Source organism: Cyrtonyx montezumae, unplaced genomic scaffold (assembly GCF_038088225.1).
Source record: "Cyrtonyx montezumae isolate F1298 unplaced genomic scaffold, pur_monq_1.0 scaffold_30, whole genome shotgun sequence".
NCBI lineage: Eukaryota > Metazoa > Chordata > Aves > Galliformes > Odontophoridae > Cyrtonyx > Cyrtonyx montezumae.
Window position 1 is genome coordinate 1,706,288 of NW_027072035.1, and position 23,384 is coordinate 1,729,671.

General features: G+C 37.7%; 1 protein-coding gene across 1 annotated transcript; it reads left to right on the top strand.

Annotated features, from left to right (window-relative positions):
• Positions 1-9,231: 9,231 nt before the first annotated feature.
• Positions 9,232-22,999, top strand: ERMP1 (endoplasmic reticulum metallopeptidase 1). The gene is made up of 15 exons (XM_065744169.1): positions 9,232-9,521; positions 10,042-10,343; positions 12,728-12,855; positions 13,197-13,302; positions 14,101-14,247; positions 14,889-14,981; positions 15,769-15,981; positions 16,885-17,105; positions 18,274-18,448; positions 18,975-19,165; positions 19,775-19,927; positions 20,354-20,556; positions 21,163-21,278; positions 21,708-21,871; positions 22,645-22,999. Exons 1-15 carry the CDS (start codon positions 9,232-9,234, stop codon positions 22,807-22,809), a joined length of 2,667 nt encoding a protein of 888 aa, XP_065600241.1. The 3' UTR covers positions 22,810-22,999.
• The last annotated feature ends 385 nt before the right edge of the window (positions 23,000-23,384 follow it).

Here is a 23,384-nt window from a genome sequence, read left to right on the forward strand (position 1 = left end):
CTCCGCTGCTCAGAAAACTTAAATGAACACTTTTTTTTCTTATTACAAACATATCTTCTATGTCACTGCTCAGAATTCAGTCTCCAGTCTGTTTTAATGATCAAGATCTTACATGTAACACCAAAATGAAATTTCAGTTGCTTCCAAAATGCAGTTACTACTTTAGTCACTTGATTAATTAATAGTTTTGTCTTCCAGGTACTCTACAGATCTGAAAGTAGTACAGGCACATATGCAGGGAATCGTTGAAGTACCTGAGTTGAGTAAAAGAAAGCTTAGATGTTGCAATAGGAGAACACCTTTCTGAACACCATATTCTGCTTTCTTCAGTCCTTCAATTGCAGGTGAAAGTTGGCTAGAAGCATGTAAGAAAAACGCTCCAGATTTCTTTTCACTCTTAACTATTAAGCAATGCTAAGTGGAAAGTTTTTAACATTTTCTCTTTTCCCCCTTGCCCTTGAAAAAGACTTCTGAAAAGAAAGAGGGAAAAACCTGGGGGGAAAAATACCTATCTGCTGTGCTTGGCCACACAGAATATCACTCATGTCTGTAAAGCCATGTGTGGAAGAATTAGTAGTCTCCCCCTGCCTCTAACCTTTCTTGTGGCCATTGGAATTTATCCCCTGTGAGACAGAAGATATGTTTGTTTCTGTGACTGTGGAGAGTACATCAGGAACAGCAGATATCTCTGCCACTAGTAGCAGCCACCCTATGGTGAAATTTGCCAGCAAAGAAATCCTTGCAAAAATGCAACCTATTTACTTGCAGCTGTATTCCTACAAAGGCATTCATACTGCATGAGTAGAGGATTTGTCTGTTCACACTCTTTAATTTCTCTGAGCTGTTTCTGTTTTTATTCACGTTAGTGACCCAGAAGATTGAAAAAATAATAATAATAAATACAGATTTTGTCTGACTGCTTGCATTTTAGGGTGCCAGACAATCTTGTGAAGTCTGATTATTGCCTTATTTAGTTATTTTGAGTTTGTGGTCTAATCTACTTATTACAGAATAACAAAGCAGTTTAATGTCACAGAACACACATATCACAGAACAACAAGATACTGAAATCAAAAAAATTCTGCTATTTTCAAACAGTCTTCTTATTTTCAAACAGTGCATAAACCCCCCAAATAATTGCACAGTTTCAGTCTTTCTTAAAGACTGGATGGACTCCCTAGGAGAACAGCACTTTGCAGAAGAGAACTAATAAAGCAAATGTTACATTTTTGCATGCTCAGATAAAAAAAAAGTCTCTTGCTACTTGTTATTTTGGCTTTGTCTTCCAGTACAAATGTGGTAATTTATCATGGATTTGGGCTTACAAAAAAAAAAAAAAAGAGAGAGAGAGAGAAAAAGAAAGATGACAATTATGTAAACAAAGGTTAAACTATCTCTGCTGAAGGTTAATACTGAGATATGACAACTACTAAAATGAATTAGATGTTGCCTTTTTTTTTCAACTGGGACAGAGTTGACTTTCTTCATACTGCCTAGAATGTTTTGGCTTTAGGAGAAAAACAATATTGATAACACACTGATGTTTTAGTGCTGTGCAGAGCCAAGGATATTTCAGTTCTGAGCTTCTCATACTGTCCTAACAACTAAGTAACTGGTGTGCACATGGATCTGGGAGAAGGCAGAACTGAGACAGCTGACCTAAACTGTCAAAAGGGATATTCCATACAGTATGGTATCATACGAACTGGCTGAGCATCAGCTGGCAGGTGATGAGCAATCGCATTGTGCAGCACTTGTTTTGTATAAATATACATATATAATTATCATTACCACTACTTTTCTGTTTTAGCAAATACTTTTGATCTCAACCTACAATTTCTGCTTCTTTATTTCTGAATTTCTTCCCCATGCCATTGGGTAGGGGGGAGTGAGGGAAAAGTTGTGTGGTGCTGAGCTGCTTTCTGGGTTAAACTCTAGAAGATCTTCAGTAAGCTGACAACTGACTATCACTGTTTTAATTATTATATTAAAAGAAAGATAGAAAGAATCAGGGAGAATAATGGTTATTTATGCTGAATACAGCGATGGAACAGGTACTTAATATGTTTACCAAACTCAGATACCTTCTGTTCTTCATCTACGACGCACACATAAGCCACCGCAATTCCAAATACAACAGAACTGTTCTAGTTACTGCTCTTCAGATACAAAATGAAGAGATACTTTCCATAAAACTATCCTTTCTAACTTCATTAACACCATCTTGATAAGTGTGTGGCTAATGAATATAATACAGTTTACTGTCATATCTCATCAGTATGGAAAAGAATCACCAAATGCTCTAGCAGCTAGTTTGAAGTAACATAAATTAAATACTGCATAAAGAAATTACCTTATTCAGATAACCCAGATTTGTGTGGGCAGAGTTCTTCCTTTACCTTGTAGTTGCATGTAGGTTCTTGAGTGGTTCTGAAAACCACTGGGTCATCTTATACTTTGTTCCTTGTATGCAGAATCTAGATGAACAAGCCAATCGGTCTCAGTCAGAATGGTTAAGTTGTTTGACTTTACAAGGAACCCATCACCACTCCCCAAAATTCATTTGGCTCCACCTACACTCAGAAAAACCAAGTTCTGTCATGAACTAAAGATCAGAGAAATTAAAATCAGGAAGGGTTGGAAGGAATGGTGTAGGAAGGCAAACTTTATTACACATGTTTACGTATATATATTATATATAATGTACATAATACATATATGTTACTAGACTTGGACTGCTGTCCTAAGCTTTTATTGTACTCAACTATGTAGCCAAATCAAAAAAACTCAGATTAATCAGCCAGCCTCAAACTCCCCAGTATTTTGGGGCAGTTAGTGTAGTATTTGTTCTAAAATAAAATTAGTTCGTCAATTCTCTCCTGCTGTGCTCTTGGACAGATCCTGGTTACAGTCAAGCATCATAGAGCTTGCATCAGCTACAAATTCCAAGCCTGCAACATGCATGATCAGAATGTTCTGCTGCACTCTTCAGGAGTATTTGCCTTTGTTGTGTGATCTTTCTATTATCTTTTTTTTTTTTCCCTGCAAATCCCAGTTCCTGAAATACTGTATTGCTCTGCTGGATTTCAGAAAGATTTTAGATATCAGCTTTCCCTGCAATTTTTGGTGATGACTTTTTTATTTCCTAACAGTCTGCCTTACACTGTACTCATGCCTATACTATAGCCTAGTACTGTAATAGTTTGGGGCTGGGAATGAAGAGAGGTTTGTTTCAGTAGTTGGTCACTGTTTGTAATCTTTTTGTTCACGTTATTCTGTTTATCTTATGACTTGGCAAGTAACCTCTGTGTTTTATGTGAATTCAGGAGGAGGATGAATGTACAAACTGGCCAGTTGAATTACATACTTAAGACAGATGAAATTTTAGATTTATGTTTTATTAATCCTCTGATGTACTGCATGAGAGAAATTGCTACTTAACTTTGAGGCTGATATTTGAAATGCTAAATAGGAAAGTAAAAACAGATCTAGTTTTCTGACAGAGGATTGATAAAACATACTAGCTGCATTCAGACAAAATGTTTTGTAAGATTGGAGAAGGCAAAAAAGGGGCAGAGAAAAATTCTACAATTTTATAGTTTTTTAAGTGTGTTTAAATGTCCAGCACTGATAGAATATTTGCTGCCATCCCATTTTCACCTTGCTGCTGCCATGTGGACTTCTTACACAGTGAACCAGATGGGTGAATGCATCCATCTGGGTAAACCACACAGCAGTAGTTCTTCAATTTGGAGAAATACATTCTGTATTTAAAAAGCTATTTTATTTAAATATAAAGCAGAAGGCTGAGAAAAATGGCCATGAAGTAAACTCAGCAGATAAGGCAGCTTAATCCAAAGAAGAGAATTACATGGGAATTGCAGGACAATTAGCATATTTATGCACTCTGTGAATCTATGAAACTAAGTTTGTGAGTTTAAGAAAGTAATCGACTCTGGAGGTGTAGATGTAGATTATTAACAGAATTGTGGACTTATCATAAAAGAAAGTTTCAAAGTAACCTGTCAGCAACTACACTTCCCATGCCTCCTCTCACCTTCCTTATTACCCATGTTGGAGAAAGATATCTAACGTTGCACTGCTTCTGTCTGCATGCCTAGGAGGCCTTGAGTCGAAGATATCTTTACACTAGATCTTATAGCCATACATATACATACATGCATACATACATCTTCTGGATTGGTAGGACTTGTATTTGCAGAGAAGATTCTTTCCCTCCTAACTCTGTTGACCTGTATTACCTTCTGGAGTCCCACAGTAATAAAATTTGCCATCTAGCAACTGTATGTGCGCAGGTAGGTGAAGCCATACTGTCCAGACTGCTGTGCATAAGGTGGGGACTGAAATAAACAAAGCTGCAGCTCACTTAGAACTATAACCCAGATGGAAACAAACAACAATATAAGCATGTTGTTCTTCATGGAGGAAATGAACATTTTGTAGTCTCTGTGGCAACCTGTGCTAGTGTTGTAGTAGCAATGTGGCGATTTTTATTTACCCAACATCTAATTTGAATTTTTCTTCTTGAAGCTTATGACTTAAGCTTGTAGTCCTTTGGCTGTGCCACTAAACGGAAAGTAAAAAACAACTTTTGATATAACTACTGCAGGCCTACTGAGGGTTTGGGGGATTGTTTTACCAGTTGCTCCAATTTTTTGTTTACTTCATTTAAAAATACTGAATTGTAGAAAATGAGGTGGACTGGATAATCTAACAAGTGAAGAACTCAATTTTTTGTTTGTTTGGTTTTTTTTAATGTGGTAAATCTCATGGAACAAGAACAGGATTCTTTGTAGCAAAGCGCTGGAAAGACTTGCAATCTATTTTGAGTTTGCTATCCATAGAGATATATTCATAATTCCACTGCTGTTTCACATTTTAATCATGGAGTTTCAATTCTGTAAAACCTGTAATCTTAGAAATGGTGCACCAGTCAGTCTACATGACTACTTTTAATGTTCTTTTCGTTGAAATTACGGGAGGTTATGTGCAAGAGAATGCTATCATGGCTTTCCATGGTTGCGACTTAAAACCAGAATGTTCCTACTGATCATACGCTGAACACTCTCTATAGTCCATCTTACTACATACATTCATTTTAACTACATTCATTTTTAGTCATAGCATATAATTTGAGTTACCCAGAACTACTCTTTCATACTACTATCATAATAGATTTTTGCTCAGTTTATTTGGCTAAAATATTATTTACACAATTTTCTGTCATTATAGGTTATCGGCACACTGCGTGCAGCTTTGTATGGTACTTCTCTCTAATCATCTATTTCCTTCACATTTTACATTTCAAAAATAAATCTAAGACTCTTACACAGTAAGAAAAAGATTACTTTTATAAATGCTGTTTTTAGAACATGATAGTCTGAAACAGCTTTCAGGTTTCAGTTCATACACTGAAGAAAACAGTTTATTCCAGGTGGAAAGAAGATTATTTTCTATTTAGATTTATTTTGTCAGCTTAGCACTCACCAAGCCAGAGTGCTAGTTTCCACTTTAAGTGCTTGAGTAAGCACAAAATGTGTTTATAGGTAGACTGCTACGTTAAATACGTATTTGGTGTGAACTGAAATGAGAAACTGACTGGAACACCTGCACTTCAGGGAACAATGATGATTCAGAGAAGATTATGCTTCAACTTTGCCCAGTGATGTCACAAAGAATTATTTAACCATTCAGGAGTTAGCTGGTGTCTCACTAGTTTAGATCTACTTTTTGAAATGCCTTTTTATTGCTAGGCCAGAAAGTGAAATTAATGGCTCTGTTTTCTGCTGCTATGATTGGTTGCAGTTCCATCAGTTTCAAAGGTGTTTCACTGCGCTCACCACCAGAAAATATCTTAGGTAATTTCTCTGTTGGAACAGGGTTGCTTTCATGGAAGATATAATCTATCAACTTTTGCTATTATTGAAGAATATGAGAGATGTAGTAAACAAGTCACTGAAGTGTAGTTTTTATTGAAATAAACTTCATAAACATAAAAGGCCAGCCTGCTATAAATACCCACATCATCTGGCAAAGTCTCCCACCGCTCAGCTGTACTCAGGTGGAAGGACAGAGAAACGTAACTCCTGCATTCACCAGTCTTTCTTGGTGATCATGTTTATCTCTCCATCTGGAACTACTGGCCCTGATTGTCTTTATTTTTTATTGACCAAAGCCTTCCATTATACAGGAGAATAGTAAGCCAAAATGAAATGTTGCAAAGCCACATGATTTCTTAATTAAAAAGCATGTTTATTACAATGACTGAATCAAAACAATTTTACCTTTGATATGCAATGAATTGTTCAAGGAAAGATGCTAGCATGAAAAAGAATTAGGAGAATACACAGAAGAAATAAACAGACTGACAAAAAACTAACACAGAATACAAATTGGGTAAAAAAACATGACTGTGGTGTACTTGAAGTCATGTAGGAAAAAAATGAGCTTAATCTTGATGTGATTGAAGAAGAAGGACAATGGAGGTGATTCAGTTGCATAAAGTCACTAAGTCAATGGATTAAGGTGGTCATTTCTGTTCTTGTTGTTGTTGCTGTTGTTGTTGTTTTTGGAGGGGGTTAGATAGGATAGCTGGCCAGTAGAGTATTGCAACAGAAAGGAAGCAATCTAACTATAGAGTGATCAGGGTTTGGCAGAAGCTGTCAGACTGCACAAGAAAATGACATATTTAGTAGATAGTGCAAGAAAATATTGCTTGTATTTGGAATGGGTTTAGGTTATCATATTATCTGCTTCATGAAATCACAGGATGGTTGATGTTGGAAGGGACCTCTGAATCATCTGGTCCAACCTCCTTGCTCAAGCAAGAAGGTTACTCAGCTTGCCCAACTATCATTACTTCAAATTGACTGAACAATTCCAGGTTGGGATCAAACAAAGAAGAAGCCTTCTGTCATGGCATCACAGCAGATGTGCTAACTCTACTGCCCTGCTCCTTCCCCTTCATCAGCAACCATCCTCCAGCAAGCCCTTGCTTCCCCTCAATAACAAAGGGAATGGTGACACTGAATGAAAGTGTATCCTCTCCACAGAGAAATGAGTGACATAACGGTTGAGATGAGAGGATACACCAACCTGGAGAAAGGTGTTTTGGGTTTCTGATGAGCAATAGTGAGTTAATTCCCTCTAATTATTGGCTATTATTACAACTCTCATTACAAAATAAGCCAGTAAGGGAGAGAGTACAGAAAATGTGTATCATTAAACAAGACTGAAAAGCATGTTTAAGCTTAATGGTCAAGCACAGTGTTAGTGCAAACAACCATCTATTTGTGCCCTATTGGTCTAGAAGCTGTGATTATTTTTTCCAGTTCCTGAATGAGTGACCACAATACTACCTCTCTGCTTTAATTATAGGATGATGGTAGTAATATCCTATTCTTGGTGGAGGGCTGAGACATTTGCTGCTGTTACACTTTGGGAAAGAGATGAACATGTTGAGCTAAATAGACTCTAAATGTCCTCTGGTTGATGTTTGGGAAAGATTTTACAAGGATTCAATGGAGAGTACAGACATCAAGGTAAACAAGCTTCATCACCCCCTACAGCTACCTGAAAGGAGGCTACAGTAAGGATGGTGTTGGTCTCTTTTCTCAGGTGACCATTAGTACTATGTAAAGAAATGGCCTTATAAACCAGAGGTTTATATTGGACATCAGAAAGATTTCTTTTTTTTTTTCATGAGGAATTTGCTGCTTAGGGAAGTGGTGAAGTCACCACTTCTGGAGGTATTTGAGAGGCATGTGGATGTGGTGCTTAGGGACATGGCTTAGTGAGAAGACTTGATAGGCTGGGTTGACTGTTGGACTGGGTGATCTTGAAGGCCTTTTCCAACCTAGATAATCCTACAACATTAGGATTCAATACATGTTATATGGGACTGCCATGTACTATTGCTAAGGTAGATACTTGTAATGAGTTCTTACAGTTTCCTTCCTGCTTTTAAGACTAGGAAATGTACAGAATATAATCAGCTGTTGATGCAGAGCAATGCAGAACGTTTACAAGTTTGCAAGATGAACACTATAAAGATTACAGAATGTATAATCAGAGGCAGACCATAGTTAGTGCATGGGAATTAAACGTGGGGAAGTAATGACCAAAAAACCTTGTAAAAACACTGTGGAAAATGAACTCCCATTTATCTCCATGGAAACTGCAAGGTAGAAAGTATGTGACATTTTATGTTAATACACACATTTAATATTTTATGGAGCACATTCTCAGCTACAAAATACTATTGTTATGCATTTTCACCACTGGTGAACAACAGCCTAAATGTGCTCATAAAAATTTGCACCAGCGGAAGTGACCCACTGTCACTGTTGCCAGTGCTGAAATGCATCACCCACTGCCTAAATATTCCTCATGTCCATTCTTTGGTCTCCAGAAACATTCAGCAAGTGTCAGTGAATATCAGTGGGTGCCATTTTTTCCAAATGGAAAAATTCAATGACATAACTCTGCTCCATCCATACTTCCATGTCAGACAGCATTCTGCCAGACTGCTCCCATCTGTCACACAGCCTCAAAATGTAAGAGAATATTGGCAAGAAGGTTCAACCTCTACTGCCATTTGTTTGTTTCTTAAGCAAGAACAAGTCATCTTACTGACTAGCTCGGTTTTGCAAATAAGTTAGAAAATGAAGCTTGAGTTCCTGTAGATGAGGTGAGGTGCTGGATTTTTAATTCTTCTGCTTTGAAGGAGAAAGAAATCTATTTATGAGCTTGCCCAGTGACCAGGGGATTTTCCCATTTTAACATGAGATTTACAAGAACTAGGTCAAGTATCACACTTCCATACACAAAGTCAAACAGAATATATGCTGAATCATCCGCTTGGAAATAGGATCCAATTATCTCAAATTGGTCATTCCAGACTAACAGAGCAGTAAAGAACACTGTATGTTTGACGTGCCATTCGTGTCAAAACGTGTAGGCGCTACACTTCCAACTGAATTCACAGGGCACACTGCTTTACCGTGTTCATTCAAGACAGACTTTCAGACACTTGGGCGAGGGGGGAGGCACTTAGGCGAGGGGGGAGGCACTTAGGCGAGGGGGGGGGGGGGGGGGGGAGGTGCCCCGCCCTCCCCGACGTGAGCGTACGCCTCCCCGTACGCTCACGTCGGGGAGGGCGGGGCAGCCTTTTCGCTCTCGGCCCTTTCCGCATCGCGTGTCCACGCAGTGATGGAGCGCAGCGCAGCGGCGGTGAGGCGCCTACGCGCGTCCGGCGGCCGCGAGCGGAATGGCGACCGCCGCCCCCCCCCTCCATCTCGGCGAGAGGACGGCGAGGGCGACCTGCAGGGGAAGAAGCGGGGCGGGCCGCGGAGACGGCTGGTGATGGGAGAGGCGCGGAGCGCGCCGCTGGTGCTGCTTTACTTGCTGGCCCTGAGGGCTCTGGTGCAGGTCTCGCACCGACAGCTGCTCAGCCCGCCCGGCCGAGGCGGGGAGCGCGAGTTCAGCGCGCAGCGGGCCAGGTATACGACGAGGCGGCCGCTCTGCTGGCTGTGGGTGGGATGGGTGTCTGGTAATTGAAGGGGAGCTTACCAGCAGGAGGGAGCAGCTTTTTGCTCCGGTAGATAGTGACAGGGCAACGGGGAATGGCTTTAAAGTAAAAGAGGGGAAAAATGAGTTAGACGTTAGGAAGAAATTCTTCCCTGAGACGGCAGTGGTGCGTTGGCACAGGCTGCCCTGAGAGCTGAGGATCCCTGGAGGTACTCAAGGCCCAGGGCAGTGCAGACCTGCCCACAGCCAGGCATTGGAACTGGATAACCCTCAGGGCCCTTCCAACCCAAGCCATCCTGTGTTTCTCTGCTTCAGTTACAATCTTTACTGTTATAATCTTAGATGTCCTAAGTGAAGTTACTGTCGTTAGTCTCTTACTGTGAACTTTGAACGTTAAAAACATGCAAGAATGTTAAAACTAAAGCTTATCTATAGATAAGATGTATATAAACACTAAATGTGCTGATGCTGGTTGTACAATTTGTCTTTTAGGGGCTATCTTGACAACATAACAGCAATTGGGCCCAGGACAGTTGGAAGTCCAGAAAATGAAGTCCTTACTGTTAACTACCTCTTAGAACAAATTAAGGCAATAGAAACTGAAAGTACGGATGCTCACAAGATATTTGTAGACATACAGAGACCCACAGGCTCCTTCAGCATTGACTTTCTAGGAGGCTTTACTAGCTACTACGCAAACATAACCAATGTTGTAGTGAAGCTGGAACCTCAAGGTGGAGCAGAGCATGCTGTCTTATCCAATTGTCACTTTGATTCTGTACCAAATACCCCAGGTAGGTCCACATGTTACCCTTACATTTCTCTGTAGTTCACAAACCACAGAGCCACAAGCTCAGTGTCTTCTTGCAGCTAATACCCTTATAGCCACATACTAGAATGTTGCATGTGGCAACAAACTTGTCTGACTTCAGTGAAATTCACTGTATATGGAGTGACTGGTTAGTCCCATTTAAGTCAGTGTGTTTTTTTGGCAAGCAGCAAGTTAGAGATGTCAAATTTGCATTTCTGAGAAGTGTTATAAGAAAAGCAGACATAATAATTAATTCCTTGGGCATGTTACTCATGTGCTGCTTCTACCAGTCATTCAGCTCTTTCCATACCACTGTACTGATTTAAACTTGGCTTTCCTGTAAAGGAATGCTTTATACTGGAAAAATCAACCCATATGCTTGCCATTAATCGCTGTGCAGCCCTTTGTCACAATGGTGAGGAGCTGCTCATTGGTTTTCCTGGTGTGAAACTTGCACATAACCTAAGCAAGAGCCTTTTGTTTTCTGTCTTTCTATAGCTAAACTGATTTGGAAAAAAAAAAAGTTTTGTTTAACCAGAATCAGCATGACTCGTTGACATTTCAATGAATAGTATACCTGAAAATTAATATAACAATATGTGATCTGCTGTTGATGCTGATGGAGTTGCTTTCCTGGCATGATTAATGGTTAGTGCACCTACTTGCATGCTGATGGAATAGGTATCAGATCTGTATGAAGTTTTTTATATGTTTTTTTTAGGTGTTGATGTTACTTAAATACTTTAAAGCAGTAGCAACTGTTCTGACATTCAAATATTTGAAATTTTCTTTACGTTGCCACTGATACTCCTGTGTATACATTTCTTGAAAATCAAGGCAAGTACTTTTCCCTTTTGCTAATGGTGTAGCACAGTGCTCCATTTGAGTACAGAGGAATTCAATAAACCATTTGAACTTCGGTGTTATAAAGCTTCAGCGCCTTTTTAGCTAGAGAAGAGTGTAGGGAAAAAGCTTGTGAAGGAAATGCGTAAGGTTTGAACTCTTAACCTATTTATTTTGTAAACTGAGAATGAGTACCGTTAGAACATGTCCTATTTGATTATTTTCTAATGAACTTGAAGGTGAAAATGTCCCTGAAATTGTTGCTGTAGGTGTAGCTGACAGCAGGGTTTCTTTGTATAACTGATGTAAGCAAGGTAAAACAGATTTTATGACAAACTGTTTTGTTGCGTATGAAGTGTTAGGGAATATTTTTCCTCTGAGCCTGCACATGTATTTTGAGCCTTTGTTTCTCCTAGATTCGCATAAAGACCATAAGTGTTTAGATTTCAGCAAGAATTATTGCTTCCTTGTCCAGTTCTTGACACAGTATCAGGCAAAAAGAGATATACCCTTTTAGTAGAAGGGGAGCACGTGTCTGAATTCTGCCAAGTTACATGCTCCGGAAAAGCTGTTTTTTAATATATGAACTGAAAAGTTTAGGCAGCTAATGACTCTGCCTTAGTATCATTCTGATGCAGGTTGTGACAAGTAATGCTGAACAAAGTGCTGTCATCGTCTCAGTGCAAGTAAGCATAATCTATACAGCCCAGGCCACCAGCAGTCATATAACATTTCTCTATTTGTTCCAAAGTTTTATTGATGGGAGTGGGATGGGGAGATGCTACCCCTGTACCAAAGTGAGAGAAATGGGGCAAGGGAGAACCTAGAATCTGGTTATTTCTTCAAGATGAAGGACTGATGGGGTATGAGAGGGAGGTTGAAGAAAGGTGTGGATTATTTGATCAGAATTATGAACAGAGCACTGAGGCCAGGATGAAAAAGGATTTTTCTCCTAAGAAACCAGAAAGGTGTTAGAAAGCATCCTGTCATGAAACTACTTTGTTGCAACATATACTTTTAATATTTAATTAAATGCTTTAAAGGAATTCTGGTGTTTCCTTTATTTTGCAATGTTGTCCTTAATGTTACTTTGAGAATGTGTCCATCCAGTCACTTACCTGCATTGTAGCAGGGTGGAATTCCTTATGGTGACTTGTATGCAAAAGTTTAGTTTTATTAGTTGGAGTACACTGTAAGAAAATTTTTCTTGTTTGTTCACGTTGTTCTTAGAAAAATAGATAATGATCACTTTGCCTGTTCAGCACCTAGTTAGTCTCTTGAAGAGTATTATTGGACCTGGTATTCTGTACTTGTTTGACTTTTGAACATTATTTTTCTTTCTCCTATTGCTTCTAATCAGTAGATCCAGTGTACAATCTGCAGCAGAAGATATACTAAAGCTTGGCATAGTCATACCCTGGCTAGATTAAGTGATTGAGAGGCTGTGAAACTTTTTCATCTCAGCTCTTTGTTGCAATATTGTGCATTTGTTATAAGCCCTTCTGATCTGTGAATTGTTTTAAGGTGCCAGCGATGATGCTGTTAGCTGCTCAGTGATGCTTGAAATACTTTACACTCTCTCAAAATCATCAGAGCCCCTTCAGCATGCTGTCATATTCCTATTTAATGGAGCAGAAGAAAATATTTTGCAGGTAAGAGTTATAGAATTATAAAATGTACATCGAAGTTGTGAATTAAAGTCCAGATAAGAGTGACTGCAAATGTCACTTTCATTTAATCTGTTGAAATGTTAGTTAAGTGCCGGTCTTAACATTCTGAGGAAAGTGTATTTGCTGTCAAAGGGAAAAATATGCTTAAATTAAGACTACTGTTCATATTAAATTAGTTAGAAGACTTTAGTTATCTGTTCTGCTTGTGTTACGAATGATCTGAATACCATGTCAAAATTTGATTTAAGATCATACGTGATGGAAAATAACACTTAGGCTGGTATGGAAGAGAGCTGACCTGTATTTCTTTGTTTCTCATCAAGGCTAGTCATGGCTTCATTACACAACATAAGTGGGCCAAGTCAATTAGAGCTTTTATTAACCTGGAGGCAGCAGGTGTAGGAGGAAAAGAACTTGTTTTTCAAACAGGTAGGAGCATGTATTATTTCCAGGGGTAATTTGGTAATAAGCAATGTAGACTTGAAAGAGTATTGAAAGTGCCTCATAAATGGAAGACAGAGCTTCTATGCCTCTAACACTTTGCAGTAAATAAGTTGCTCTGCATCTTCAAGAACACATAGGCAGAAGCACTGTGGCAGAAGTTCCCTCGCAGATTGGAAGCCTGTATGGAATTGTACTAAAATTGTGTTTCTTTTATACATCAAGGTAGTAAGGAGACAAACATATTTGTGTATTACTTGTATCTTGTGTACTCATATCTTCATGGGCTTTATTTAATCTTCATGCCACTCTTTCAAAATCTTTGCAGAGAGATTTAGTCATTGGAACTCTAGCTGCTGCTCAGAAAGCAGCAAAACTCTGTTGAACTTTTGATCCAGTGTAGTTGGACTGCATACTTCTTGCTACTACTGCAGCTGCCTAATGGTTTACTTTGAATGCTTTAGCAAGGAGACTTTCCAGCAAATAATTTTGATGTGTGATAGATAATGAGTTGGAGCTTCTAGTAGTGACTATGGTTTGTGCATTAGTGCTGGGTCTTCTCTGGGAGGCTACATGTCTATCTTGGCACTGAATGCTAAAGGAATTAATGTTTTTCCCCACGTGACTAATTCTCTAAATTGTATGAGACCTTCCCCTTAAATAAATGAACTTAGTATACTTCTTGGGGCAGTGCAGTTCCTTTGTGTGTTGTTGCTTGTTACAATAAAGATCTTAAGTGAAGTTCAAAAAGTATTTGTTGTGAGCTTTCTGTTCATCTTCTGTTAGGACCTGAAAATCCTTGGTTGGTACAGGCATATGTATTTGCAGCCAAACATCCCTTTGCCTCTGTGGTGGCACAGGAAATATTTCAGAGTGGTATTATCCCAGCAGATACAGACTTCCGGATCTACAGAGACTTCGGTAATGTTCCAGGTATGTTATCAGAAAACAGGTCAATGGGCATAAGGTAACCATTTATCTAAGCTTACAAGTAGGCTGTTCTGTTGGTCAGAATGAAGGGGGATATGCTGAGTGTATCACTGATCTTGTGGAAAAACTTTTTGATTATTTTTGCTTACATTACAAATTATTTGGACATTTAAAGAGTTTTCAGACAGGCCTTCTGCAAAGTTGTTTGTTAATCAGTTGTAAAAAGGATACACTTGATATTTTAAGAATGTGTTCCTGTAGTTCACAGTATTGACTTCAGAGTGGATCTCTATTGACATATTTGTAGTAAATATTTAGAAAGCACTAAGTATACTTTTTTATGATGCTGATATATGGTCAACAATTTTTGTGCTTTTCTCCATTAGAGATCTGTATAGATTTGCCTGCAGGTGTCACATGATCAGTATGTTAATAATAACATATCTTAAAATGTGTATCTTTTTTAAAAATAGGTGTATCCCTAGTTAGTCTTCCTTACATAAAGCAAACTCCTTCACTTTTTTGGGGAAAGTAAGCAGACAACATAGTAGAGCAATGTTTTCTCTGAAAGTTGTCTTAGGCTTTCACATTTGTTCTGAGGTCTTCAGAGTTACATAATTTGTCATGCTTTTTTCTCTTTGTAGGAATAGACCTGGCTTTTATTGAAAATGGCTACATTTATCATACAAAATATGATACATCAGACAGAATTTTAACAGACTCCATTCAGAGAGCAGGTTAGTGTTTCAAGAAATAAATTATAGCTACAAATCCTCAGCTATGATTACACAGCTGTTTCTTCATTTCTGTGTAAGGTTACTAACTCAATAAATTTTTAGTTATAAAAACTACTTGTTAATGAGGAAAGATTTAACTGAATACATACCTTTAAAATACATAGGGAATGTGTTAGAGCAACTATCACTGTAACCAATGTTGATTTGCAATTTCAGCATCTAATTAAAGTTATAATCCAGCCATTTTAGTGGTTCTATTAATTTGTCGTTGATTGTTCAGCATTTGGCTTTTTTTTTCTCAGTGAGGGCCTTTATTGATTAACATTGAACTTAGGTATTATGCGAGGTGAAAAAGTGATTAGTACGTGTAGGCTACAAAGGAAAGTAGCCTTCTTGTCTCTTTCCTTGTAGTCCTTGAGAGAAAGGAAGGCAGCCCGAGCAGGGAAAAGAGGAAGAAGGTTAACAGAAAATTAAACTCCTCTGTTGAGGCTTGAAGTCTTTAATAAGAGACTTGAAGGGCTTATAGGCTGAAAGATGAAGTAGTCCCTTTATTGATATAGTACTTAAGTGCAGAAAGCTTTTGAAGCTTACTTTAAGAGTAATTGTATAATTGTATAGGTTACCTTGTGAAAATATAGTCTATGCCTTCAAATATTCAAAATAATCGTCTGTGTATTAAGTTCTTTTGTTATGGATATATAAATTCAGTTTTAAATGCATGAAATAAAAGTGTGTTAATTCATCATATCTGATACAGTTCTGTTGTGCATTTGCTCTTTTTTAATAGGTGACAATATTCTAGCCGTCCTAAAATACCTAGCTACATCAGATATGCTGGCAAAGTCTTTTGAGTATAGACATGGAAATGTTGTATTCTTTGATGTACTTGGTTTATTTGTCCTGGCTTATCCTGCTCGTGTTGGCACCATCATGAACTACGTAATAGCAGCAATTGCTTTTCTTTACTTAGGCAAGAAAGTATTACAGCCCAAAAACAGAGGTAAATATGGTGGTTTGATGGTTTTTTATTTTTTTATCTACTACTGCTATGAAGAGTAAGAAGTACCCAGGAGATAGAGAAAGGTTATTTCCTTACATCCCTTTCCATCATAACCATTCTGTAATGGTTCTCTGATTTGATAAGAAAATTTTAGGTGTGCAGGAGTTACTTTGCATTTAATTTATTCAACTATACATATTTATGATGGGCTGCAATAGGCCCAGATGTCTGTCATTCATGAATTGGTATGAAAGCTTCTATCTTTTTGTGAAGATTTTACTTTAAATATTTAAAAATTCTGAAAATGGAGAAAAAATTGCCTACTGTGTATGTAAACTCTTTGTTCTCATCATGCGTAGGGCTTCAGAAAGGTGTTTCTTGAAAAGCTGGCCATAGGCAGGAGCAAATTGCAAAACAAATTGTCATAATGGGAAAAGATATCAGGGTAGCGCCCTTAGTAAGGGGTGTAAAATCTAACACTCTAATTAGACACTTTCATTTGAGGCATGGGGAAATAAAAAAGACATAACAGAATCAAGAAAACTTTTTTTTCTGAATAAGAAAACGTTACCTGTGACGCAACTGTGAAGTTTTCTGAAATTTTCCAGGTTGTTGACTTCATCAGTTCCTTAGAAAAGCTTTTATCATCAGTTATATGGTAACCTAGGAAGTAGCCTGTTCCTCTGGGGTTTAATCGTGTAGTGAGGAGTACTGCAAGACTTCCAAGAAGATAAACTGGCAAAGTGATTTAGACTATACTGTTGAGAAATCTTCAGAGTGAACTCCTTATTCAGTCATCACTTGGTCATTACCGCAGTTGTACACTTAGGGTAATCTTAATATTGATGATAGTCTGCAGTAGTATTTATGACTATTGGGTGAAATTTTTCTTCTTCTTCGTAGCAATTAATAACCTGAAGAAATTCTTTACCGCTTTTGGATTAATTCTGTTAAGTTGGATCTCCACACTCGTAACTGTCCTTACTGTGGCAGTGTTCATCTCTCTCATTGGACGGTCTCTTTCTTGGTATACCCATTTCTATGTTTCTGTGTTTCTGTATGGCACTGCAGCTGCAGTTAAGCTCATTCTTGTGCACACTCTAGCCAAGAAGTTCTACTACAAGGTAAGGCTGACTTCATTGCCATTGTTAAAGAGTGGTGAGTGTAGTGATTAATCTCATTTAAGTGTAGGGGTTAAATGAGAATTAACAGTCCTTTGACTTAGGGCTTTGACCTCACTAATGACTGGTAGCAGTTGATTCAGGGAAAAAACTCAAAAGCTTTTTAGTAGACAATATGCTGTTTCTTTCCCTATAGCACACTGTCTCCTATCACTCTGTTGATAAGGGATCAAAGCAATAGCTGGAGAATTGAGTTTTTTGATATCTGTACATGTTCTTGAAACTTAAAGAATCTGTATCTATACTTGAATGGTCTTTGAGTCTTACAAGACTCCTTATGAGTATACTTGTAAGACAGGTTCCCTCAGTGTAATCATATTTTGTTACTTTTAATATATTTTTTAGTATTTCTATTCTTCATCTAAATTATAGTGTAAATTTTGTTGTTAAATTTGGCATTCCTGCTCTTTGGTTTATTCTGTCCTGTTATAAAATAGAAGGGACATTACTGTTTTCTAGTGGCTCTCACTGATGGGCAATAATTATTTGGTTTCAGGTGCTGGATCTAGTTCTTACCTGCTGATTTTCTGAAGAAAAGATCACTTGACTAGATACTATTCATCTCTCAGTTTTCCTGGCATACTTTAGGTTACAGTATGCCACAGTTTTTTTCTGCCTCTGTAACTTATACTGTACGTAGGAAGATCTGCATGAAAATGTTGGAAGCTAATCTCTTTCTTATTTGGCTGTTACAGGCAATGTCTAAGTGTTGATGAAGTAATGTATTTGCTGTTAACAGATCAGGAACTTGTGAATCAATGGAGTTTTTGTTTTGAGAAGAAACTTCTGGGTTACCAAACATATTTCCTCACTGTCCCCATTTTTATTCACATCCTGAAACTGAGCTACTTGCTTTTTTTAAAACCATCCAGGAAAGCAGTCCTTTCTATTAGGAAAAAAAAACAAAAAAAAAAAAACAAAAAACAGGACCAGCCAATACAATCATAATCCATCATGAATAAGTCTAAATGTCAGGGCTGATACCTGTTAAAATTTCTTTGTCCAAGACGAACGATTCCATATGAGAAATCAGAATTTGTTTATATATTCTATGACATTTGATACATGAAGTGCTCTTCCTCAGTGATGATTGATTCCCTTTTTATTACAGAACATGAATGACCAGTACCTGGGAGATGTGTTTTTTGATGCCTCATTGATGGTTTGGTCTGTAGTATTGGCAATGATTACTCACATCGGTCTTTGTTCAGCATTTGTTTGTACGTTGTGGGTTGCATTTCCTTTACTCACAAAGCTGATGACCCATAAAGAATTCAGACAAAAAGGTATGAGTTTTGTGGTTGGGAAGGTTACATTTCAAAACCTTTTCCCCTGCTATTGAAAGTTGAGGTGTTTCCCCCAGTCTGTATTGTTTAAGCAAAGTAACTCAATTTAGGAACGGAGAATTTTTAAAGTATTTATGACATTTTTGTCACAATAATGTGTTCTTTAACCAAAGACAATATGAAACTTTGGAGAATATTTTTGGAAAAACATACTGAAAATCATCCTGTATCTCAGGCTGAAAAGAACAATATTCTTTGGAGTTACTGTCTGATCAAATACTTTGATGGATGGTAAACGTTGTTATAAAAATGGAGCATTTAAACAGACTTTGAAATAAAACATCTGTTATATATTTTTTGGTAATACGAGAGTTGTTTTGCAATGTTCCTAGAAGAGTTATATTGACATTGGCTGGGTAAAATGAAGTCCCTGTCAAGTTCTTCATATTGTATGTGAACTTGTGCATTGGCCTTGCAGCAGTGTATGCATATATTTGTATATAGTTGTGAATTTTATGTCTTGCAGGTGCCACAATGAAATTTGTTGTGGTATACATGCTGGGAATGTTTGTTCCCTATCTATATATGATGTATCTCAGTTGGACTGTATTTGAAATGTTTACTCCCATCATGGGGCGAAGTGGCTCAGAAATCCCACCAGACGTAGTGTTGGCAGGATTTATTGTGGCCAGCACTATGATTCTGTCATCCTATTTTGTAAGTAGAAATTTTTAAAATGTTGTTTAAAACTTTTTAAAACTTTCTCTGGAGTTGAAAATCAATGTTTATTTTCTAAGCTACTGTTTGAAATTAATGATATTGTACAATATCTCAAATGTTAATACAAGGAAATTCTAGGAAACGGGAAAGATCCTGGTTTTTATTTTTCAGAAAGAGGTAATGGAAGCAGGTGGATTTCAAAATTATGTTGCTCTATAATTACATAATAAAATGGGTATTAAATATGTAATTTATTGCTGGAGTTCGAACAAATGTTCATGTTAGATGAAATATAGTATGTAGTTAAACGAAGCTTATACTACACTTCAAAGATTTGTTTTGCTTCTTTGTGACACCCCAGCTGCATAATTTCTAGGTTTTTCTTGTCAGATGTTTTACAGAAATTAGGCGTTTTTTTTAAACCTCTATCACTTACTTTTTGATTTTGAATATTGAGAAGGAAAGTATCTTGCAAGAAGGTTTCTTGTGTGAAGTAGTATTCTTTCTAATGTACTTGTAGTTCCATATTTGGATTTTAGATTTACACAGCGTATTTTATTTTTCAGTCTTGTAGTTTTATAACTGAGCTGTCTTTCTGTTCTCTAGATTAACTTCATTTACCTTGTCAAAAGTACAAAAACGACGCTAATAACTTTAACTGCTGTGTTTGTAGTCACTCTGATTCTCGTTTGTAGTGGAATCTTCTTTCCTTACAGTTCTGATGCTGATAATCCAAAGCCTAAACGAGTCTTTCTACAGGTAAGAAGAATCTTGCATATCACATTGCCTTTCTTTTGCATGCAAGGAAGAGTATTTTTGTGTTGTTTTTTTTTTTTTTTTTTTTAAGCTAAAAACCTTAAGAAGTAACTTTTTCAAACTGTAACAGTTATTCTTGGATTTGGAAAAGCTGCTACTGTTTCTCATGTTCAGTTCCTGAATTTGGTTCGTTTTTGTCTGAAGAAGAGGTTGTTTTATTTTGTTTTTACTGGAGGTTTTTTAAATTTCATGAGTAAGCAGTCTTTATTGAAGAAACAAATGTAAATACTTACAGGCGTAGCAATCTTTTGAATTTGTTTCTATGGGAATTTTGTAATCTATGTAATTGTTTGAGAATTACTTCTAACTGTCACAAGCTTCACAGACTGTCAGCATCTTTTTTATTATTTGTTTTTTTAATTCTCCCAGCATACAAACAGAAGATTTCATGATTTAGATGGAAACCTGGTTAAAAGTGACTCTGGTATATGGATTAATGGCTTCGATTATAATGGAATATCTCACATAACTCCCCTTGTACCCGAAATCAATGACACCATTAGAACTCCGTGTGAGGAGCGGGCTCCGTTTTGTGGCCTTCCTTGGATTCTGCCAGTGCATTTCATGTTCCGGTTGGTGTGAACACTGCTTAATTTGAGCATATACTGCAAAGCCACTTGATCATGCAATCTTACTTTTGTAAGGGAACAGAGATAAAACGTAGCTGATAAGGGCCTGAAAGTAAATTATCCTTCTCTTCGAAGGGCGCTTCTGTTTAGACGCCGTGTCGTCTGCCACAAACTGTGCCAGAGATCACTGGGTCTGCTGGAAGAGATTTAGAAATGTATGGGAAAACTGATGTAGCACCAGCAGAGTGGAAAGCGTGGGGTCATTCTAAATGGCACTTCAAAGTAGTAGTATGTGCATTTCTTCCCTTCTTTTCCCACCTCTACTCAGCTGAGGAAGCTTAGAGGAGATAGTTTCACCAGATGAAAAGTAGCTGCTGCTTGTACCCTAGAAGCCTTGTGACCATAAGTAAACAATTTTGAAGATCCAAATATTTTTACTTATTTTATTGGTTTGTAAATTCAGACAGGTCCAGGTAACATAAAAACTGTGAAGATGGCTGTTATTCTGTTATTGTCTTTTAAGCATTTGTCTCTCTACAAGCTGTTACTTTTCAACAGCCTTTAACTGTTGCACTGAGAAGAAGTTAATCTAGTTTTATTTGTTACCAGGAAAAACTGGTATCTTCCTGCTTCAGAAATTTTCCCAGCAAGCCCCATTCACTTTAAAGTTCTCACCAAAGAGCTAACGCCTTGGAACTCTTTGAGGTTGAGTTTTGAAGTATCTGGTGAGTGATTTGTTTTTACTTTTGTGCTCATACTAGCTCAGGTTTTATTCCAATACTGCAGTTTAAAGTGCCATTCCTAAAATGAATTAATTTGTGCCAGTCACAGCTGACTCACCAGTTTCAGAGTACACTGTGGTTGTCATGTTTCAGTTGTTATCTGGGAGACTGATACCTTGTCTGTTTTAAGTTTTGATCTTTTTTATAGAAAGTCCCTTCTTCAAGTCCATTTACATTTAATTTATCTTACTGCTTGGAAATGTACGAAGACTCTTCTATAGAGAACACAGTTTATCTTGTTTTGGGAAGTATATATAGTAATATAGGTTACTAGTTACTATACCAATGTGGTCTTGGAATGAAAGAGAGGGGGGCAGATGTTCTTTGTCCTTTCAGCTGTTCATACACATAGATGCATTTCCCTGTCTACAGGACCAAGTCACATGTCTCTGTATATTCGGCCACACGAAGGGTCAGCTTTGTCTACGTGGTCTCTTGGAGATGGAACACCGGTTGCTAGCGTTGGAGGAGACTACTTTGTGTTTTACTCCCGTGGGCTGCAGGCTTCACCATGGCACTTCTGGATAGAGCTGACAGTAAGTATGCTGCTGTTGGAAACCTGGTGATTTCGTAGATTTTGTTTCAGGGAGTCTTTATTGTTAGACTTGACCATGATGAGAATCATAAAAGTTTTGTGTTCTGTACTTTAGACTTTGGTTGGAATTAAGGCTTCTGTTAAGTACCAATCTGATAGCTTCCAGCATTCCTATTCCTGTAGGATTTATGATCTCTCATGCTCTCTGTTAAACTGCCAGTGATTTGTAGACTACTATTACCACTTTAACAGTGATGTTTATTTTAGATTTGACTTCGAGGAAATATTTCCAGAACCTGTGAAAGTTCAGCAAAGCTCATTGTTCCTTCCTGGATTTTATTGCATAAACACTTAACCAAATAATCCTTATGAGGATATGTGATAAAGGCAAACAGGAATCTGCAGTTCAGCAAGCTTTGCAAGATTGAAAAAGCAAAGCTAGGCACAAAGAACTTGTCCTACTAAAGTTTCAAAATGGAAAGATCAGTATGAATACTCTGTTGGAGTTCTGTCTTGATTTGTTGGCACAATGTATAGCTAGAAATACGTTTAGCGCATGTGCTCTAACATGTCAGAGCAATTTCAATTCAAATTGAGCTCATGATGATACTGATACAGTTGAAGACATGCAGTGCTTTGACTTACAGAGCAATGACCTCTGGGCTGTAGTTGGTTACGTGGGTATTAGGTCTGTGGAAAGGTACATCTGGATCGATTTTATGTTTAAAACCTATGAGCAGTCATAAATACTGTATTGTCCTTTTTCACTTACAGGCCTCAGAAAAGCATTCTGATGGAATAGTCTCCCTTGCCATAGCAGCACACTATTTTTTTGGGGAAGACCAAAAATCACCTCAACTTTATGCCTTACTGGAGAGATTTCCAAACTGGACGTTTTCTTCTGGTTGGTCCTGCACTTACGACCTTTTTGTTTTTTAATATTTAATAGTAGTGCAGTTCTAATAGGATAATCTCCCTGACATAGGATACTGTAATAACAAGTATCCTAACAAGATACTGGAGACTTTTGCAAGAGTTTTAAATAGGTTGGATACAAATAGTGTTTCTTTGGCAGTTTGGCTATTTAAAGGCTACAGTTGTCTTGGGGTTAAGGTGGTATTCCATGTCAATGCAAAGTCCTTCCACTGAAATGGCAGTTTGACTGATGTTTCTGAACATGAAAACTGCATTTGAGGAAGTAAAGCTAGCATAATACAGTGACAATTGTAATGGAAGGGCCTCATGAGATTATTTTGATATAGCATAAAATATAACTATACTTCATGCGTGTTCCACATTTAGTGGAGGTACAGACTGGACATCAGGAAGAATTTCTTTACTGTGAAAGAGGTCAAACACTAGAACAGGCATCCTGGCGAGGTGGTTGATGCCCTGTGTCTGTCAGTGCTTAAAAGACAGTTGGACAGTGTTCTCATACACTTTAACCTCTGCTTAGACCTGGCATGGGTGAGCAGTTGACTCAGTGATCTTCATAGATCGCTTTCGACTGAACT